Genomic DNA, 19,964 nt, shown 5'->3' with positions numbered 1-19,964 from the left:
ACTCGGGGAGTAATCGGCCTTGGAGACCTTGTTTTACAACTATGCCTGTAATATTTTGAGTCTTGGTTTAAAAAGCGATAGGCGCACAAAAGCAACAGGTCTAAAATTGAGGTGCGAAGCGCAAAAGTAGTAAGCCCAAAAATTTGCGTCTTTTGGGCGCTTTTTGTATTTACTCCAGGCGCCGAGGAAAAAAGCCCCCGACAATTGTGCCTGGGGCGTGCCTTTTAAAACCAAAATTTAGTATGAATCGTGTAAACCAAACCCAATAAGTCGTGCTCCTTGAATTGGGACAAATCTCAAGTACGTGTGTAAACATATGAATACGAATGAAGTATTTGTATGTTGACATTCATGTTTGTGTAATTGATATAGTAGCAATGAGGACATAAACAACTTGCACAAAAACTGTGAATTACAACCATTGGCCCTTCACATCACAAGCCAATTCTAAAGATTTTTTCGATTTCACAACGTCCGAAAAGAAAATATCACACACATTCCTCACATTTATGATAGACGAAGTTGATGTTTTCGACCATGAACTACACGCCGAGTGTTTTCCTCTCTGCTAGCTTCGATTTTAAATCTTTCACGACCGGAATCCCAACATTTTGTAATGTCTTTTCCCACCATGCTATGAGTTCATCCTATCAAAACCATTATCACATCAATTGGACACCATACATGACTTAAAAAATGAACAAATAAGAGGCTAAAGTGTGAATTTGCAATGTTAACAAAATATACTAATACAGTCTAGGAGGCTAAAGTGTGAATTTGCAATGTTAACAAAATATACTAATACAGTCTAGGAGGCTAAAGTAGTAAATTCATCAACAAATAAGATTTTGAAAGGAAAAAAATTTTCAAAATTCGGTCCAACCACCCGGTTTGGTTTACTGGTTCAACCGGTCCTATCATTAACCGGCCGGTTTCAATGGGCTAAACCCGACAAATTATGTAAGCCGATTCCCAGTTCGGACCGTCTGTCCAATTCTATTAACAATGCTTGAAAACGCATCAAAAACGAGTTTTTTAATTATAAGAAGAGTAAATTACGTTTTTGGCCCCTGTGGTTATATCACTTTTACTATATTAGCCCAAAATAAGATTTTTTAACATATCTGCCCCCATGGTCTCTATAACTAACCATTTTGGCCCCTAAGTCTAACCATTTTTGCCCTCATGGTCTCTATAACTAACCATTTTGGCCCCCATGATCTCTAGACTTGGGGGCCAAAATGGTTAGTTATAGAGACCATAGGGGCAGATATGTTAAAAATTCTTATTTTGGGCTAATATAGTAAAAGTGATATAACCACAGGGGCCAAAAACGTAATTTACTCTTATAAGAAAGTAAAACATGAAAAACCCTAACACAGATAAACAGAGTTTACCTCTAGAAAATCATTGTTAGAGACATGTTGACTTTGAACAAGACATTCAACATCTCCAACTTTGACTCTAATAGATTGCTTCAAATCTTTACATGGTGTTTCCCCTTGTGATCCTGTCACAAGATATAGATATAAATGACATTTTTTTCCTTTTTTTTTTCTGCATTTTGGTATTCAATTATTTATTAAAAATGCTTCAAAAATAATATGAAGTCATACCTGTTATGCAAGCAACATAATACTTTGACCCCCCTGCTCCCTCTTCCCATTTTGCAACCCGTAACCGCAGAAAGAACCCATCTAAGTTACATGAAACCGACGATCGGGAATTCATCCATCTAGCATAACATGACATTAACTAAACGATATCACGCGAACAAATGATGTGAAAAAAGTGAAAATAGAGGATTTTCTTACTTGATGATATCAGTACGCGATAGTCGAAGCTTCCTTATGGTGTCAAACATATTTTTTGGCGCTTCTATCGTTACCCGTTCATAGAAGCTTACGTGTTTCACATTCTCTTTATCTTTTATTTTCAAATAACCGAGTGATCCATGGCTGCATCTTTCGGCTAAAACTGTGTCTTTCGAGATGCAACTGCCTATGGATTTATTCTCAAACTGTTTGATAGTTTCTGTTGAGAAAAGAGACTGAAAAACATTACGAAAACCACTAGTTTCGTCACAAACACCAACACGCGGATCATAAACGTTATGGTTGTTCTTTAACCCTTTCAACGTGTTTGAAATCCAGTTCATGAACGAGCTACCATCGATTTGATTCTTGATTCGTTTACTTCCAAGAATCAGTTGCTGTTCGAAGCCGCATTTACGTTTTCTTTCGGTCAAGAAGTTAGCACTTCTACAACTTTCCATCTTTTCTAGAAAAGGGTCACTTAAGTAACCATCTTTTTCCATTTTAACGTTATGCGTATCAACATCAGCCCTTTCGGCATGTTTTTCGGGCCTATATTGCATCATAGGCTCAATTTTCAAAGGTGGTCTAGTTTCGGAACCCGACCCGTCACAACCGCCCATCATTCCATCTTCAAATAAATGTTCATATAACTTATCTACTGCCCCTTGGTTTTGTGAACCTGCAGGAACCAGTTTCGCTCCATTTAGCTAAAAACGGGTCGATTTTTGACCCATCTACAACGCGTACAGATGGGATAATTTCAAAAACTTGGACGATTACGAAATGGGTCAAAAATTGCCAAAAGGGTTGACGGATCAATCTGACCCGACCCGACCCGGCCCATATTGTCATCTCTATTCCAAAATCACTTTCTTACAATGTGCAGTGTTCTTTTTGCATCAAACTTTTGAGTGTTTTAACTTTTAACTAGGGGTGCAAACGAGCCGAGCCCGAACTCAACTGGGCTCGAGCTTGTTTAACTTGTGAAAGCTCGAGCTCGGCTCGTAGGTAGTTTCTCAATCTTGGCTCGGGCTCGGCTCTGTATTATTTATTAATTAATTTATATTAGTTATAGTTATATTAATTAAAAGTTATATAAAAAGCTCGATAAGCGAAGCTCGGGCTCGTTTACTAAACGAGTTTGTTTTAACGCTCGGGCTCGGGCTCGGGCTCAAGCTCACGTTTCGAACGTTTTTTCGAGCCGAGCTCGTGTAGCTCGCGAGTAGCTTGGCTTGTTTGCACCCCTAGTTTTAACATAAGAGTATGTACCTGTGCAGCTGACATGGCATGTTGCTAGTGATGCAATGTGTTGTTCATTTTGAGTGTTTTCAGAGTTCATATCAGTTGGACCAACTTCCCACATAAAACAAGGTTTTTCTTCAGCAAATTTGATGTTTAAACCTGTTCTTGGAGACCAAACTAGCTCTGCTAATGTATCAGACCCCACAAATTGCATCATATCTGCCTCAACTTGCATTTGCACCTGCACCTGTATTTAAAAGTGTCAATTGTGTCAGGTTGACGGTTGACGGTTGTATTGTTCAACCCCAACGGCCGACGCGACTCTTATTTTTATTCATGTCAAAACATTAACCCTAACCCACATACATTTAAAACAGTGTAACCTAAACGCGACCCGTTTAATCCATTTATCTAAACGTGACAAATGGGTTGACAGGTTGGCGGACAGTAATCAAGTTGTAAACGTGCTAATTGGGTTGAAGGATTAAATGTGTCATAAATGGGTAGGCGGCCGGCCTGTTTAATTAAACGGGTTAAACATGTCAGCTTGAGTACTGCCCGTTTATTAAATGGGTTAGATATGACAACTGAAAACCTGGTTATTTCCGTGTCGTGTCAAACATTGTCACCCTTACCTGTATTAGTGTTCTTCTTTAATTGATTAGTAATACTCACAGCAAACTCCAATTCAGTATCATTCATCAATCAAATATTACATCCACAAGAAATCCTGAAAATTGCAAAGTGAATCCAAGTTTAGATCATATGAAAATTAGAACTAGACTCTAGATACGGGACCTTTACTACACCTATACCTCATCTATACTATACTACATTGTACATGGTATTCTGAAAGATTAAGTTTTTATTTAAAAAAAAACAAATCTTTTTTTAGAAAACTTTTTTAAAACCATAAACAGATGTATAAAAAAAATTATAAAAAAAAAAAAAAAAAAACATTAACCAATACGACTCGTATAGGCCTATACGACCCGTATAGGTCCAGTCAAATAGACAAAATCTGATACATCGGTCTTTATTAGAAACGGAAAAAGTAATACGACCCGTATAAGCCTATACAACCCGTATTAAAGGTGTCAATATTTTATTGAATTTCTGGACCCCATCTCTGTTTATCAAATAGACCGACAAATCCACAATCACTTATCCGTTATCACAAAAGTAGTATCCAAAATCTAAGAATACAATATTTTATTCTTATTTCATTAATAATAATTATATTCACAATCACTTATCCGTTTAGCACAAAAGTAGTATACCAAATCTAAGAATACAATATTTTATTCTTATTTCATTAATGGTAATAATAATTATTATATTGTTATTATAGTAACAATTTTTTGGAAACCTTGAGAACTAGTGGTTCAAGGGCTAGAAAGACAAAAAATCAGTATTAACTGAAAGTGACGTTTAAAAAATTTAAAGACAAAACCAATGTTTTAAAATCCGGTTTTTATATCGTACTGGATTTGGCTTAACCAGGTGTACCAGACGTTTTAATTGGTTCTACCGGATGGTTTGACCGGTACAATCGGCCGGTTTGAACGAGTTTTTAAAACATTGCAAAAAACCAATAAAGGTGGGGGCCGTTTACCGCCGAAACACCACAACTCGGTGTCACATTTGTAGTTTTGCGGGTATCCGTCGGAACTCACAGATACCGCAAAAGAAGGCACCGCGACGGTGTGACCGCACAGTGACTTCTACCTCGAAAGGGGTACCCGAGGGTGCCCAGTCCACCCTCAAGTTAAATTTGAGCCCTTCCTAAAGGTACTTAAACAATTACTATTATGTTATGTCACCCTTTGGAATAATGATAATAATAACAAGGTAAGGGACAATTTATGTGATTAAATAAGAAATAAAAAAAAAACCTTAATTTTTATAAACTCAAGCAAGTTTTCTTCCATGGAAACAAAAATAGGGATGAAAAGAAACAAACTCAAAATCAGATTCAAAGAAATGAATACCCACTAAAGTTTTTAACAAAATGAATCATTTTTCAAACCTCCTTACAAGTTTCACACTTTTTTTCTTTACTTTTACAATATAAAAAGTCATTCGTTATCTAAAATCTTCATAGCTGTATTGAATTTGACGCGGGTATATCACTGATTTAAAATATGTGAATTCTAACACAATAACCGGATAGATTTTAAATCAGTGATATACCCATTTTAATCTACAAGAAAGGTAGAGAATTCACATACCTTAATTCCCCATAGACTCATTAAATCTATTCAAAAGTTTTCTTTGAGTGACTGCTGAATTTTGGTCACTAAAGTGTTGGTGGATTTCTAAAAATAGAAAGAGTGAAAAAGAATGGGATGTATAGAACCGCCAGACGTCATTATACAAATATATATAACATGCATCTATGCCAGACTGTATGAAGATGTGCCACATCGAAATTTATGAATGGTGAGTGGTGACTAAAATTATTGTAGAGAATAAGTTTTTTTTTTTTTGAAAAGTATTGTAGAGAATAAGTGAATAACTACAACATATGCCCCTAAACTTTATAGTGTTTTATGTTTCTGGCACCTCAAGGATGACTTTTAACAAATACAGTGTCAATCGTGTCAGGTTGACGGATTGTGGGTTGATGGGCTGAAATGTGATACCTGAATCCGACTCGTAATGTTATACGTGTCAAAGATTTCAACCTTAACCCGCATACATATAATTTCAGGTTAACTCGAATACAACCTTTTTAACCCATTTTTTAAATGAGTCATACATGTTGACGAGTTATAAACGAGCTGTTGGGTTATAATCGGGTTATCGGTAATGTTTATAATGGTGAGTAGAGTATGAGTGTGACAAGTAGATCATATGGTGTAACAAAACTAACATTATTGTGACGGACCATAATGAAAAACGAAAAACCAAACATTAAATTATAAAAATAGGGCAAAGGAAAAGAGGTTAGAAGAGGAGAGTCCACATCTGCACCAAAAAGAGGACGCGCAGACCTTTTTTAATGAAAGGTCTTCGAGAAAACAAACAGTCTTCAGACCCAAAGGTCTGCGCGTAATCTGCGCGACGCAGCCATAAGAGGCAAGGAAGCTCTTCTTAGAAAAAACAAACAACACCTTATTGTTGATTGCTTCCGTCACCAATAACTTAATTACAATTGATATGTCAATAATAACTAAGTTATTGCTAATTGTTGGTGCATATGTCTGTCGACTTCGTCTTGTATCGAGTCTTGTAATAGGATAGAGAGATCAGGGCACGAAATTCGAGATATAGGTGATTCAGGTAATTTCGCACGAAATGACTAGGTCATTTCGTACGAAATAGGACATGTGATCTCGCACGAAATGACTATTGGTCATTCCGTACGAAATGCTGTTTCGTATGAAATGATTTCGTGCGAAATAGCTTGGTCTATAAATACCTGTTGTGCCATTTCATTTGTAACTTTCCGGTTTCAGTGCCGAACTGCTGCCGAAGTGTCTACTCGCTGTAAATTGCTGTTATATCAATAAAAAGGACATTTAAAGTGAATATCTAGCTGAATCAACTCAATACGTTTGTTTTCCGCCTCTCGTATTGAGCAAAAACTCTTCTGATAGACTCGTTAAGGTCGCAAAACGATCCTACACTAATTCCGTCACCAATAACTTAATTACAATCCGCATGTCAATAATAACTATTTGAGTAATCAGAATCAGATAATAACTTAATTACAATCGGGTGTTTGGGATTGAGTTTTGAAAATAGATTATGCGTTTTGAATAATCAGAATCAGATAATTAACTGTAACAAAACGTGATATTGAAAAATAGTGTTTGGATTTGATTATGTTGCTTGATATCACAATAATCAGATAAGCAACTATTTGAGTGTTTGGCAAATATATATTTAAAAAAATAAACAAGTGAAAATCCTTTTTTTCTAAACGCAAATAATCAATTTTTGGAAAACTGCGTTTTGTTGCAGTAGGGGGGTGAGCTGCTTTTGGAAAACTGTGTTTTGTAACTTTCTAAACGCAAATAATCAGTTTTTTAATTTTTTAATTTTTTTTACCCAAACACTTAAAACTGATTATTTACGATCTAAAAATCTCCTTCAAAACTCAACCCCAAACACCCTCTAAGTTGTTGCTAATGATTGGTTCTTATGTAACGTTCTATCAATCATATACATTCGAAGCAACTTTGAAAATGGGTGTTACCTTTTTCTTAAAAAAGAAGATAAATTGTCTATAATGTGTTGTATTTTTTAATGAATAAGATAGATTTTTCAACTAAAAGAAAATGTCATCTTTAAGCAATTGATCACTACTAATATATGATCGAAATTGATTCCTTAAGTTTGTTTAGACTTCTGAACTCTTAACTCTTTCTGGATATATCTTTGGAAGTCTCCAGAAAAACCAATAATTGAAAGTTAAAGAAAATGCAAGTCACATAATGAAAATATTTGCTTCTTTTTGCTCTCCGTTTCTCATTCTATCGAAAATAATAATATTAAGGCAAATTGGATTTAAATAATCTCAACTTACTGTTATTAGCCAATAATAATTCCAACTCATTTAATCACCAATAATAATCCGAACTATTCACTTTTGTTTGTAAAATACTCTCAGTTAAAAAAACACTAACTAGGTTTAAAAATTGCTGACGTGGCAGGTGACGTGGCATGCCATGTCAGCAAATTTGCTGACGTGGCAGTTGATGTTGCCATTTTTGATGACGTGGCAGCTGATGTGGCTGTCTACGTGGCATTTTTGATGACGTGGCAACTGATGTGGCAGGTGACGTGGCATGCCACATCAGCAATTTTTTTAACCTAGTTAGTGTTTTTTTAACTGGGAGTATTTTACAAACAAAAGTGAATAGTTCGGATTATTATTGGTGATTAAATGAGTTGGGATTATTATTGGCCAATAACAGTGAGTTGGGATTATTTAAATCCAATTTGCCTAATATTAAATATTAAACAAATAATAAATGATTATGTTCACACTTTTAATGGATGTGGATAATATGATTTAAAATTTGTACATGATATTATGGATTAGAACTAAGTACATTTTTCAATAGCTTTTTATCCTAGTGATATCATGTATTTATTTTTATCATCGTAGTTCAATTCTCATAAAGTGGGTAATAGCTAAGTTTTAGGAATCAACCTAAGGGGTTGTGTGTTTACGTTAAAACAAGAAAAACAAAAACTAAGATTTACGAACAATTGTTTTTGGATTATATGCGAAAACCATATTACAAGACATTTTGCCGGTTGTTTGGTTTACTTTATGTACTTTTGATGAGACTTAATACTTTAAATTATTTGTATAATCTATTATCAAAGATGTTAGATAAGACTTTGTCTTTTCAAATGGTTAGGGTTTAATCCTCGTTATGGTTAAAAATGTGTAGTTTAGTACTTAGTAGTATTAGATAAAAATGTATCTAAGATTAAATGAATTGGACATAACTTTTGAAATATGTATTATGATGGATGTTTGATGATGTTTAACAAGTTTTACATGGAGAACTAAAGAGTTAGGCATACCTTTAAATACATGTATTATGAGGGATGTTTGATACAAAACAAGTTTTTTTTTTCGTGAACGGTCAACTGAATCACCAGATAAGCATCCTGGGATGCCTTCAATTGAGCAAATGTCTCCCCTCCTTCATAACGGTCAAAGTTGGATGCATACCCGAGCCGCCAAGCCACCAGTTCCAGGGAAAACCCGTCCGCCTGAATGCGGTAAAACCCGGTTCGGCTCGGTTTCGAACTGACGACCTCTAGAGAGGCCTAATTCTAAACTTCATTGCCACCACAAATGCTCTTCAAAGTGGGAGTTGAACTTGGGATCTCAAAGAGAGAAACCAAGTGACTAACTACTAGACCAACTTGTCAGGACGATACAAAACACGTTTTACACAGAAAAACTACGAGAATCGCATGTATGTATCTAAATGAATATATATATATATATATATATTAATTAAATTAAAAATGTAAAAGATTTAGGGTGGCTTTCAAAGGGCAACATCAAAGTGGTGTCCATCATTTATATGCTTTGTTTTATGTAAACACAAAAGAAGTCAAAAGCAATGAAAGACACTTAACACCAACCACTCATTACGTCCCACTTGCTAACTTATCTTTCAGTTTGGTTTGTCTCACTTCACTTCTCTTCAAGGATTTTACAATGTGCACAATGATTGATTAGGATGAAAAAAAAAGAATTTCCAAAAATAAACTTTCATTAGCAAAACAAAAATACTCTTTTTTTTTTCCAAAGTTAAATGTAATAGTTAGAAAGGTTTATGTTTTTTTTTACTCGAATCATATAAACTTTGGTTGATAAAGGTTTGAATGTTCCTTCTTTGTTGCGCTCATCTTGTGTCAAAGATGTAGATTTGGTGGATCATGTTTTTGGTTTGTGCGAGTTAGCTTTAAAGATTAACGTGCAATTGAAAGATGGTTTGATCAAAGTTGTCGTATTCTAAACTTCCTTCGGATCTAATGGAGTGGATAGGTTCGTTGTTGACTACCAAAAGAGGAGATCGTTGATTGAGTCTATTGTTATGTCGGCTTGGTGGGTTATTTGGAGGTTTCGGAATGATATTACATTAGAGAATGTGAAAAAACCTGCGGAAGTCCATCTTCAATTCCATTGTTAATTATTCGCGTTTGTAGTTTGTTAATAGAAATAGAAAAGCAAATATTATGTGGGTAAACTGGTTACAAAACCCTTTGTTATTTATGTTATTATTTTTTTTTTTCTTTTCCTATCTCGTTTCTTGCTAGATAGTGAGTTATGAAATTCGACCATTTGAAATTATTGTTTTTTTATAAACTTTATAACTAAAAAAGATGAAAAGGATTATTCTTTTTTTTTTTTTGGAATGGCGATTTTCTTGTATTAGGCTACCACACTCCCCAAATTGGAGAGTCTCGTTGCCCAAAAAATATGATAAGGATTATTCTATTTGATAGGCATCCTGATTAAAGGGTTGTTTGTTTATGTGTGAATTTGGTAAACTAAACTATGTTTATGTAGTGATGAGTGTATGATTATTTAGATTGCTTATTGAATGTCCAAACCCAAGCCTTGTGGCAGTATTTTAATTATTTGAACTATATTTCGTTAACTTGTTTTTAGTCTATACAATTCACTTTGTTTGACAATCACATCTTCGTGTTTACTCGTACCAATCAAACTAAACGTGTAATACTTGCTAACCATATGCTACTCACCATATGCTACTCGTGGATACGATACCCTACTTATCCTAAGTATCTAGGTTTATTAGGTATTTGAATGACTTGACGACGGTCATCACTAGCCAATCCGTTGCTCCATCAAATGGCCAAACCCGGTTCCCTAATTATAACACTAGTCATTACATACGTCATTGGGTTTGTCGGTTTTGGTTCTTTTCTAAAAATGGTCCTTAGGAATATTCTTTAATCCTCTTATGAACATCTACGCAGGGCCGGCTCTAGCCCCATTTAAGTGAAGCGGTGGCTTAGGGCGCCACTTTTCTCAAGGCCCCTCATTTCGTCTCGTTTTGCATATTATATACATTAAGAATTCTCTTGATACATTTTTATTTGGGTTTACACATAATGTGACAGCTATATATTTTCATGGTTTTCGTATGTTAATTGTACATATACAATCCATTATGTTAAAATTTAGTTGCATTTCATCCTTGAGAAACCAAAACTGCAAACACTTTTGTTTATATAAATTAATACTCGAAGTCAATTTTTTCTCTAATGAAAAGGCCTCAAGTTTTTAATTCGCTTTGGGCCTCCGGAATGGTTAAGCCGGCCCTGCATCTACGCTTATTGTTTGGAAGAAAATGGAAGGACCATCAATCATATCAAGTTGGTAGGTTGATGGCTTAAATTATTCAACCCGAAACATGAGTCATGACCCGTTTAACCCATTTAACTAGACGGATCAACCTAATCACAACTATTTAATTAAGATGCCGAAGACAGTTTTTTTTCCAACTTCTTGGTGATAATAAAACCCGTTTTTTATTATTCGAACCGGGTTCTTGAGCATGAATAGAGTTTGAACATTCAAGTTCAAGTTAATTCGGGTCACTCCAGATTATGAGAATATATAAAATCCCTAACGATATATAAACCGTTTAACTATATTATATGTATATACAAAAAATTCAAACCATAACCCAACAATGGTGCCGGTAAATAACAATATCGATTTATTATACTCGTTATAAACCTATATCATCCTTGCTCGCCACACGAATAGTAACACTCCTCTTTTACTAACGCCTCATCTTCTTCGACCGAATCTTTGCCCTACGCCACCAACCACCAACATTTTTCCTAAGGTTCCCGTACGAAGTCCAAAAACAACCGCCACTGCCCCGCCAACCGCCACCCATCTCCAGTCCACTCCACCGCCAACTACTTTGCCGACCGGTGTGTTACTAACATCTTCAGTATTTTGATCCCCGGGCACGGTCTCAAAAGAGATCTTTGTGGTGATCGTTGCCATGAGTGCGCATCTTGACAGTGTCGCATCTTGTTTTCGTGCGGTTTGATAAGCTCTGAAACCGCCATGAAGTTTCTTCACGGTTCCCCACATGCCGTGACGGACACCTAACTTAGCTAAGTCTCTTGGGATCCCCATGTCTTCGTTATGCAACAGTATTACTTCACATGCTGAAAGTAGCCCGTCACCGTTTCGGGATTGCACTGCATTCGGTTTCATCAAGTTATATCAAAACGGGTCAACTTTGGTTGTATTTGTTTGATAACAAGTCCGGTAGTACGGTCAAACTGGTTAAAAGTATGAATCGTCTTATTCAAAGAAATTCACATTATTATTTTGATAAGAGTAAAATGCCATTTCGTCCCTGAGGTTTGGCTAGTTTTGCGACATTCGTCCAAAGGTTTGTTTTTTCGCATCTAGATTCCAAAGGTTTGAAATCTTGTCATTTTCATCCGGCTCGTTAACTCCATCCATTTTTCTCTGTTAAGTTAGGGTATTTACGACTTCTTTGTTAACTTAAAGGGCAATTCGGTCTTTTCAGGGTATTCGGTCTTTTTCATAATATGAAAAAGACCGAATCGCCCTTTAAGTTAGCAAAAAAGACGAAAAATACCCCTGACTTAACGGAAAAAAATGGATGGAATTAACGAGCTACGAGCCAGATGAAAATGGCAAGATTTCAAACATTTTGGATCCAGATGCGAAATAAAACAAACCTTTGGACGGAAGTCGTAAAACTGGCCAAACCATAGAGACGAAAATGACAATTTACTCTTTTGATAATATAACTTCTTTTTATTCGAAACACCTTAAACTACATGCTCATTCAAATAGACTTTCTAGGGGACGGGCTTCTTAATTTTTGCAACGTAAGGAGAATTTATTGCAAAGATAACAGGTAATCACAAAAAAGCATATAACCATTTATAAATTATAAGCCTTATCTACCTATACGTAATAATTAAGTTTTCCTCAAACTAAATATATTCATGCCAGTTTCAAAACTAAAAAAAAGATTCGTTAACATACCGGGCCTGATCACCCAGCTTGAGAAGTAATGGTCCACACGCCTCGGCTTGTCACGCCGCCGCACACCTGGATATTGAACTCCCTGCACCATTTTAGCTTCATAAATTTTATATTTAATATATACCACCACATTATGTCATTATCTATATAGTAATCATTAGGGGTGTAAACAAGCCCGGAGGCTCGAGAGCTACTCGTGATCGGCTCGGTTAAAAGCTCGAACGAGACGAGCCTTAACGAGCCCGAGCCCGAGTTCGAGCCTGAAATACAAAGCTCGTTTAGGCTCGCGAGCCCAAACGAGCCTAAACAAAATTTTAGTTTTTATATATATATATAATAATGATGATGATAACATTGGTGAGCCAAGCTCGAGCTGAGATTTGGCTCGCTTAACCGCTGTTGAAACGAGCTCGAGCCGAGCTTTTAGCTCATTTGAGGTTGTTCTCGAAATAGCTCGAGCCGAGCTCGAGCTTTATAAAAACATAACGAGCCGAGCTCGAGCCTAGTCGGGCTCGGGCTCGGCTCGGCTCGTTTACACCTAATCATATAAGTGAAAACTAGCAACTATTTTATTACCATATTAGTAATTTACTATCAAGGAGTTCAGACTAATAAAGATCTAGGGCTCAATTAAAGATCTAGAATATGCATTATCTGGTTTAATATGAATTTTCGGTCTAACAAAGAGGCCCGTATTGAAAAGTTTCAAACAGTTCGATTAACCAATTGGGTTACGAATTTCTTCCTTCAGGCATTCTGTCATTCAACATAGAGTAAAATGCCATTTTCGTCCCTGAGGTTTGGCCAGTTTTGCGACTTTCGCCTAAAGATTTGCTTTCCGCATCTGGATCCAGAAGGTTTGAAATCTTGCCATTTTCATCTGGCTCGTTAACTCCATCCATTTTTCTCAGTTAAGTCAGGGGTATTTTCAGTTTTTTGTCAACTTAAAGGGCAATTCGGTCTTTTGAATACTTGTACATTATGCTAAATGCTTGTACATAAAGTGAAAAAGACCGAATTGCCCTTAAGTTAACAAAAAAGACGGAAATACCCCTGACTTAATGGAGAAAAATGGATGGAGTTAACGAACCTTTTGGATCCAGATGCGGAAAAACAAACCTTTGGACGAAAGTCGCAAAACTGGCCAAACCTCAGACGAAAATGGCATTAAACAACAATTGCTTCAAAATTTGATCTTTGCAACAATTATAATACTTGAAAGTTCAAACACGGGTACGTAATCTAGTTTAATCACCATAATCATGCAGATCTAATCTAACACTATGATGTTAAGCAGAAAAATTGCCAATTTACACTTACCTTTGTAACACAGTAGAAAGTCTTCCCATCTTCCCATATCCTACGACCGATGACGTATTCTCTATCGCTGCAGAAAAACGGGAACTGCATGAACACCCATAAAAGTTAGTTATCAGAATATGCAGGAAATAGTGAATTACTACTTAATTGTTAAGATGTAAATGTGAAACCTTTTTGATCCAGTTGACGATCATGGTCCCGGTACGAGGGCACTCTTCCAATATTTTTACATAAGTCAGCATTGGGTCCCACTTAGGTCGAAATTCATCATCCCAGAAGAAATCTCTAACCAGCTCGGGTGTTGCATCTTCAAACACAGTTCTGCTACGGTAGACAATAGGGCCAGTCTAATGTACAAATAAAAGAATTAAACAAGCCTTCAGTCACCAAACGTTAGAGGTGGGTGGGTTCGAAGCATTATGTATAGTCGCCAAACAATAGGAAGTTATTTTTTTCTTAACTGTGGGCAAGTTAGGAAGTTTTAGCTTTTGTTGTTAAACAGATTTTAGGCGTTAATGCGTTATAATATCATTTAGCTATTGTTACATTAATTACTTCAATAAAATAAACATAAATGCCAAAAGTTAATACCAGTATAAGCAACAGAACTTAATGTAGGGAACACCTAACGAGTTGAACGGTTAAACTAAATAATTAGCTTGAAGGGAAACAAACTGAAAGTCATCTAAAGTTTAATTTGAATGCATAATACCACCGAAATCATTTTACTTAAACAAGCATACTTGAGGTAATACAACTTTCGCTATCATATTGGCATGCTAACAAGTGTTACGGGAAAAACTAACGCATATAAAAAAGGAAAACTGGATTTTAATAAACTATGACCCATTGGCCGATAATAATCCATACTTGGGACTGCCATTGATCAAACTGTAAGTATGGATTATTATCGGCCGATATATCATAGTTTGGAATACTAAAATCCAATTTTCCTATCACTCGTTTTTTACCATAAATTAGTGTCAACATTTACCTGAGGCTCATAACGCCAAGCTTGACAAGCCATATTGGTGGTAGAGCGCTCAATCATATTTTCCCAAACAGCATCCTTACCATCAAGAAGATGCAATAAATATTCTAGATCCTTCCCTGTGACAACATCATGGTCTCCCTCTGAATTTACAATGCTGCACCTGTGAGTAAAGATAATTAAGTGATTGCTGGAATGGAGTAATTAACATGTGCTAGTCCATTGTGTGACACAAGAGCATTAGCAAAATATAAAGTAAATTAAGTTTCATGTGTCGAAAAAATACACCACTTAATTAACCATTCACAGCTGTCATAGTTAGCCAGTTAGGATAATAACACTATAAACAAACGAAAGGAAACTAAAAATAACATTTAATTAAGCAGCAGGCAATGCAAAAGTATGAATAAAATAGAACCAGGAACCTCATCATAAAGTAGTTACATAAGTATGCGGTATGCCAGTTGTTGAGGTAAGATAGAAAAGTAACCGCAGTAAATCATTATTCTTCTTTCAAGCATAATTTAAAAAAAAAAAAAAAACAATATTGCTGAAAATGAAAACTCTAAAGTTCATGCAGGAAAATTTGACCAGATACCTTTTGTAGCAGAGCCAATGGCGTATATCACAACGGGAAATTAAGAAAACACAATGTCATGACATAAATAATAATCTATCTAGAAGCCTAAGTCATAACAGACAACTTCAATTTCTACAGTATATAAGTATCTTTCTTCACTGTAAAAAAAAAAAATTGATTTTCATTAAGATAAGAATTCTATAAGAAGAGTTGTGAAATCAAATATTCAATTGTATGTAACTGACAAAAGATTAGCATAATAAAAGAACAAACAAAGACTACACAGCTAATACCATAATAAACCTTGCATTTTTGGCAACTGACTAAGCAAAAGCAGTTGAATAATATACAAAAGCCGCGCGTTAACGTTAAGGTAATAAATATAACATTCATATAGTTTTCTGGTATTCAATATTCAAGTTATCTACTAACCTACAATACTCTAAATCCTATATCTCCTACAATTCTCACCAATGATAGAATATACATCTACAACTACAATAGATTTGTGAGTTGTGACATCAAATGTATGTAACAGGTGAAAGTCTAGCATAGGAAAAGAAATAAACAAAGATTGCACAGCTAGTACCATAATAAACCTTGCATTTTTTTGGCAAATGAGTAAGCAAAAGGTCAGCCAAGTTCTTGGTTGCGAAAACTCAATACTCTTCCGTCAGATTTTGCTTACACAGAAGCCACTAATTCTACTGATCAAGCTAAACACCTCTTATATCTGTTATGTGCTTATAAAACAGTAAAACACTTTTAACTGGCATCACACACAATTAAGCCAACTAATACTTCTCCATCTCTCCAAGCATATTTTAAAGCATACGGATGAAAAAGAATATTAAAAAAAAGGTTAAACCACACAAAGTTGAATGTAAATAGTGTTCTAGTTAGATATATCAAATACTTTATTATGTTATTAAAAACTTAAGGCCCAACTACTAAACATTTACAAATCGCAATCTTACAATAGTCAAGAATATGTAGAGTTAAGATTAAAAACTCCATAGATAAGACATAAGCACACGTAAATAAGTTACAGAAATACAAAGTCGCCATGTAAAAGCATCCATGATTTTACTAAGACAATCTAATCATGGCATGATTAGCATTAAAGGTAACTTTCACACTATAAAGAAGTCACCTATATAGAACTAGAATAATAATACTAATTTTATAGAGCTAGTATTGTAAAACTGTATATGACCAAAACGTAAGCTAGTGGATCATGCTATTGCCAATTATAATATTGTCAGAAAATGCATGTAAAAACCACTCTAATTCTGGAGAATTGAGAAGTTTTCATTTCAAAGGTGACATGTAACTGCAAAATTGCAAGTCCGATGCTCATTAATAATCACCTAACCGGCATTACAAATTCAAATAATACCTCAAATCTCCTCCTACACCTGTATGATTCAATTCAAGTACACTAGCCGACAAAGTACAACCATATAATGATTAATAAGCAATTCAAAACCCTAACTGGAGCAACTAAGAGTTCAAACTTATCATCAACAAATCATTCAGTGTCCCACTCAGATTTGATTATATACCTAGAGACCAAAACGTATCACAATTGCTCCCCAATGGTCGACCTAAAACTAAATTAGGAAATCAATAAGTGAAGATAAATTGTGGTAGGTGTTGTTCCGGTGCGTTGTTGCCTAGCGGTGTGTTGATTCAGTCTGGTGGAAACAATGGCGGTGAACGCGTTGTTCGCACATTTAATCCAAACAAATGTCAGAACGCCGCGGTCGTTCGGACGTTTAATCCGAACAAACGTCGGAACAACGTGTTTACCGTCGTTATTTCCACCGGACTGAATCAACACACCGATAAGAACACCTACAACAATTTATCTTCAATTCCAAAACTCAACCTACATATAACAAATAAGCTAACAAAACTCCAAAACTAAACCCTGACAAACTTCACATACCTATATCACACATATCACAATCAACAAAATCAACAGCAGAAATAACAAACTAACAGAATTACTGACTTAACATCAACGCAACTTCCATCACCGCACTGATCCACCGGCACCTCCCCAGCCACCACCGCACGCGGCGGCGCTAGTTCATCCTCATCCTTCCGCTCCTTCTCTCGTAACTTCGACCACATCCGCCGGCCAACAGAAAACGCCGAGAGAGCCGTAAACGCTAGCCACAACCGTCGAGCACCGAATCCCGGTGGAGCGGTCCAAACAAACCCTCGCAACTTCGACCGGAACCCTAGGAACACGATTCCGGTCCACCGCGGCGTCCAGGCCCATCCGATCACAACTCCGAGCATCACCGCGAACCAAATCGGTACCGCACATAAGAAAATGTCGACAAATGTTTCGATTAAAGCCGGTTTGGTGATGAAATCGATCATATTAGTTAAATTGTTGAAATAATTTTGATTCTCCATAATCTGATCGGTTGACATGTGACGGATCTGGTAGAATAACCGTCGCCGGAGTTTAATTCCGATCGGTGCCGGAGGAGATATAGACGGAAAGAGTTGTGGATAAATAAAGTGAGATGAAAGGATAAGACGGAAAAGTGACGTGGAAAACGGTCGTTTTGAGTTGAATTAAATATCTGAGTGTGTTTGGTGATGTTTAATGGGCTTGACCCGACCCGATGTGTTGACGGGTTTAGCCCGAAATTGAAGGGCTAATCAAACCCGAATTAGTTAAGTTAATATTAACTAGGTGATGCCCGCCTGCGTTGCGGGGCGATGGCCGAATAATTCTCAACCAATTAAAAAGGCCGTACTATAGTTTTGTTAGAAAGGAAAACTAAAACGATGAGAAGATCGTAATTTTTAGCGGGGGTAAAATCGTAATTTTCTGCTAGGGGAAAAACATATTTTTATTGTGAACGGGGGGAAAACGTAATTTTGAATTGAGGGTGAAAGCGTAATTTTGAACCGAGAGGAAAATCGTAATTTTTTTACATGCTACCATTCATTCATTATAGAAAAGACAAAAAATAAAGCAAAATAAGTTGGTGTGTATATAAAACCTCATTCAAACGAAATACAGTTTACTTACTGTGTGTATGAAAAGTAATATAAACGGTGCAATTACTTGCATTGCTACGTTGCTACGGGGTTTGATGAGTTCGGTACGAACCGGTACGGAAAATATCGTTACCGAAATCCCCAAAAGTGGGTACCGGTATCGAATATACCTGGTACGGTACGAATCGGTACCGGTACTGGTACTGGTACGACACCGGCATTTGAGGGTAAAAACAGATGAATACCGGTGTCGAACCGGTACCGGAAATATACCCGGTTTGATAAATTCGATACCGATACAGGTACCCAATACCAGCTCATTCATTAGTGATGTTACTATCCATTAAATTCAATTTTTATTACTATATTATGTTTACTGTTCAAATAATTCTGTTTTTAATGTATAGGACAATGTATTTTTATACATTGATCATCAACATCTAATCCAAGCATCACATAAAGAGGTAACAACTCAAGATACGACGAAATCCAAGCATCACATAAAGAGGTAACAACTCAAGATACAACGAAATTACGTAACGAAGAATCAGGATGTGTACGTTGTCGGACACTTGGACCAGTAAAAATGGTGTACCAACATGATAGCTTACGAACCATGTCAACCCCCTTGGAACGGATTTTATCGATCAATTGGGATCACGTTAATGTCTAACTAAGAAAGCAACTCCTCCGGAAGGAACAAAGGATATAATTACATCACTTAATGCTAGAAAAAAACAATATAATTAAATCATTTTTTTTAACGGTAAATTTCTTTTATTTCATGTCGTCTATGAGACTTGAATCCAAGACCTCCCTCTCCTAAGGTGTTTAAAGGTTTTATCTTTGCCAATGAACCACCACCCCATTGGTTATAATTAGATCATTTAATGCTAGAAAAAGTACTATGCATTCCTCATCTAAAATTCTAAATCATACTTTATACTTTATATTTCATTCTCCCATTATACAAATATTTATTTTAACGTTGGAGGGTAATCACAAACTCTTTCCTTTGTGGAGAGGCTATAACCAATGTTGTTTCATGGGTGACTTTTCGTTTGAGGTTCATCCTCCACTCCACCACTCCCTGTAGGCATTTTCATAGACTCGGACCTTCAGTAGTTTTTCGAGTCTTCAACATATGAACTTGAAAATCTTAACTGAAAAGTTTTTAACATCTTAAAATAATTTGTACAAGGTATTTCGTTCTTTTTTGGATAATCATATAATATTTTTATAAAGCTATTTTTCGCTTTTAAAATAGTTTGAGATGTTTGTTTCAAATAGATTTTGAAACCTAGATATATCGACATCAAAGTTTGAAAATAACCATATAGTTTTAGTAATTATGACATAAAATTAAGTTTGGATTATAAGATTCAAATAACCATATAGTTCTTGAAAATAACCATATTGTAATAATCAAGA

General features: G+C 35.8%; 2 protein-coding genes across 2 annotated transcripts; both read right to left on the bottom strand.

Annotated features, from left to right (window-relative positions):
• Nucleotides 1-369: 369 nt before the first annotated feature.
• Nucleotides 370-5,561, bottom strand: LOC110900215. Its single transcript, XM_022147121.2, has 7 exons — nt 5,291-5,561; nt 3,695-3,789; nt 3,087-3,306; nt 1,815-2,496; nt 1,617-1,735; nt 1,398-1,510; nt 370-647 (listed from the first exon to the last, which is right to left on the bottom strand). Exons 3-7 carry the CDS (start codon nt 3,292-3,294, stop codon nt 543-545), a joined length of 1,227 nt encoding a protein of 408 aa, XP_022002813.1. The 5' UTR covers nt 3,295-3,306; nt 3,695-3,789; nt 5,291-5,561; the 3' UTR covers nt 370-542.
• A 5,588-nt stretch (nt 5,562-11,149) lies between these two features.
• Nucleotides 11,150-18,075, bottom strand: LOC110900216. Its single transcript, XM_022147122.2, has 6 exons — nt 17,524-18,075; nt 14,930-15,089; nt 14,106-14,282; nt 13,936-14,019; nt 12,616-12,697; nt 11,150-11,789 (listed from the first exon to the last, which is right to left on the bottom strand). The coding sequence occupies exons 1-6, from the start codon at nt 17,952-17,954 to the stop codon at nt 11,365-11,367; spliced, it is 1,359 nt and encodes a 452-aa protein (XP_022002814.1). The 5' UTR covers nt 17,955-18,075; the 3' UTR covers nt 11,150-11,364.
• Between the last annotated feature and the right edge of the window lie 1,889 nt (nt 18,076-19,964).

Source organism: Helianthus annuus, chromosome 13 (assembly GCF_002127325.2).
Source record: "Helianthus annuus cultivar XRQ/B chromosome 13, HanXRQr2.0-SUNRISE, whole genome shotgun sequence".
Taxonomy (NCBI): domain Eukaryota; kingdom Viridiplantae; phylum Streptophyta; class Magnoliopsida; order Asterales; family Asteraceae; genus Helianthus; species Helianthus annuus.
The sequence above is the reverse complement of the archived record's forward strand: the minus strand, read 5'-3'. Positions and strand labels throughout refer to the sequence as shown.

What these genes read in the sequence shown, in the direction of transcription:
- LOC110900216 (XM_022147122.2), bottom strand. Translation starts at nt 17,954, where the DNA reads ATGTCAACCGATCAGATTATGGAGAATCAAAATTATTTCAACAATTTA. An exon ending in TCGTCAACTGGATCAAAAAG is followed by an intron (nt 14,020 to 14,105) that starts GTTTCACATTTA and finishes GTGTTCATGCAG; the next exon opens with TTCCCGTTTTTCTGCAGCGA. An exon ending in CTTTCTACTGTGTTACAAAG is followed by an intron (nt 12,698 to 13,935) that starts GTAAGTGTAAAT and finishes AAAATGGTGCAG; the next exon opens with GGAGTTCAATATCCAGGTGT.
- LOC110900215 (XM_022147121.2), bottom strand. Translation starts at nt 3,294, where the DNA reads ATGCAAGTTGAGGCAGATATGATGCAATTTGTGGGGTCTGATACATTA. An exon ending in ATGCCATGTCAGCTGCACAG is followed by an intron (nt 2,497 to 3,086) that starts GTACATACTCTT and finishes TGGTTCCTGCAG; the next exon opens with GTTCACAAAACCAAGGGGCA. An exon ending in TTATGTTGCTTGCATAACAG is followed by an intron (nt 1,511 to 1,616) that starts GTATGACTTCAT and finishes ATCTTGTGACAG; the next exon opens with GATCACAAGGGGAAACACCA.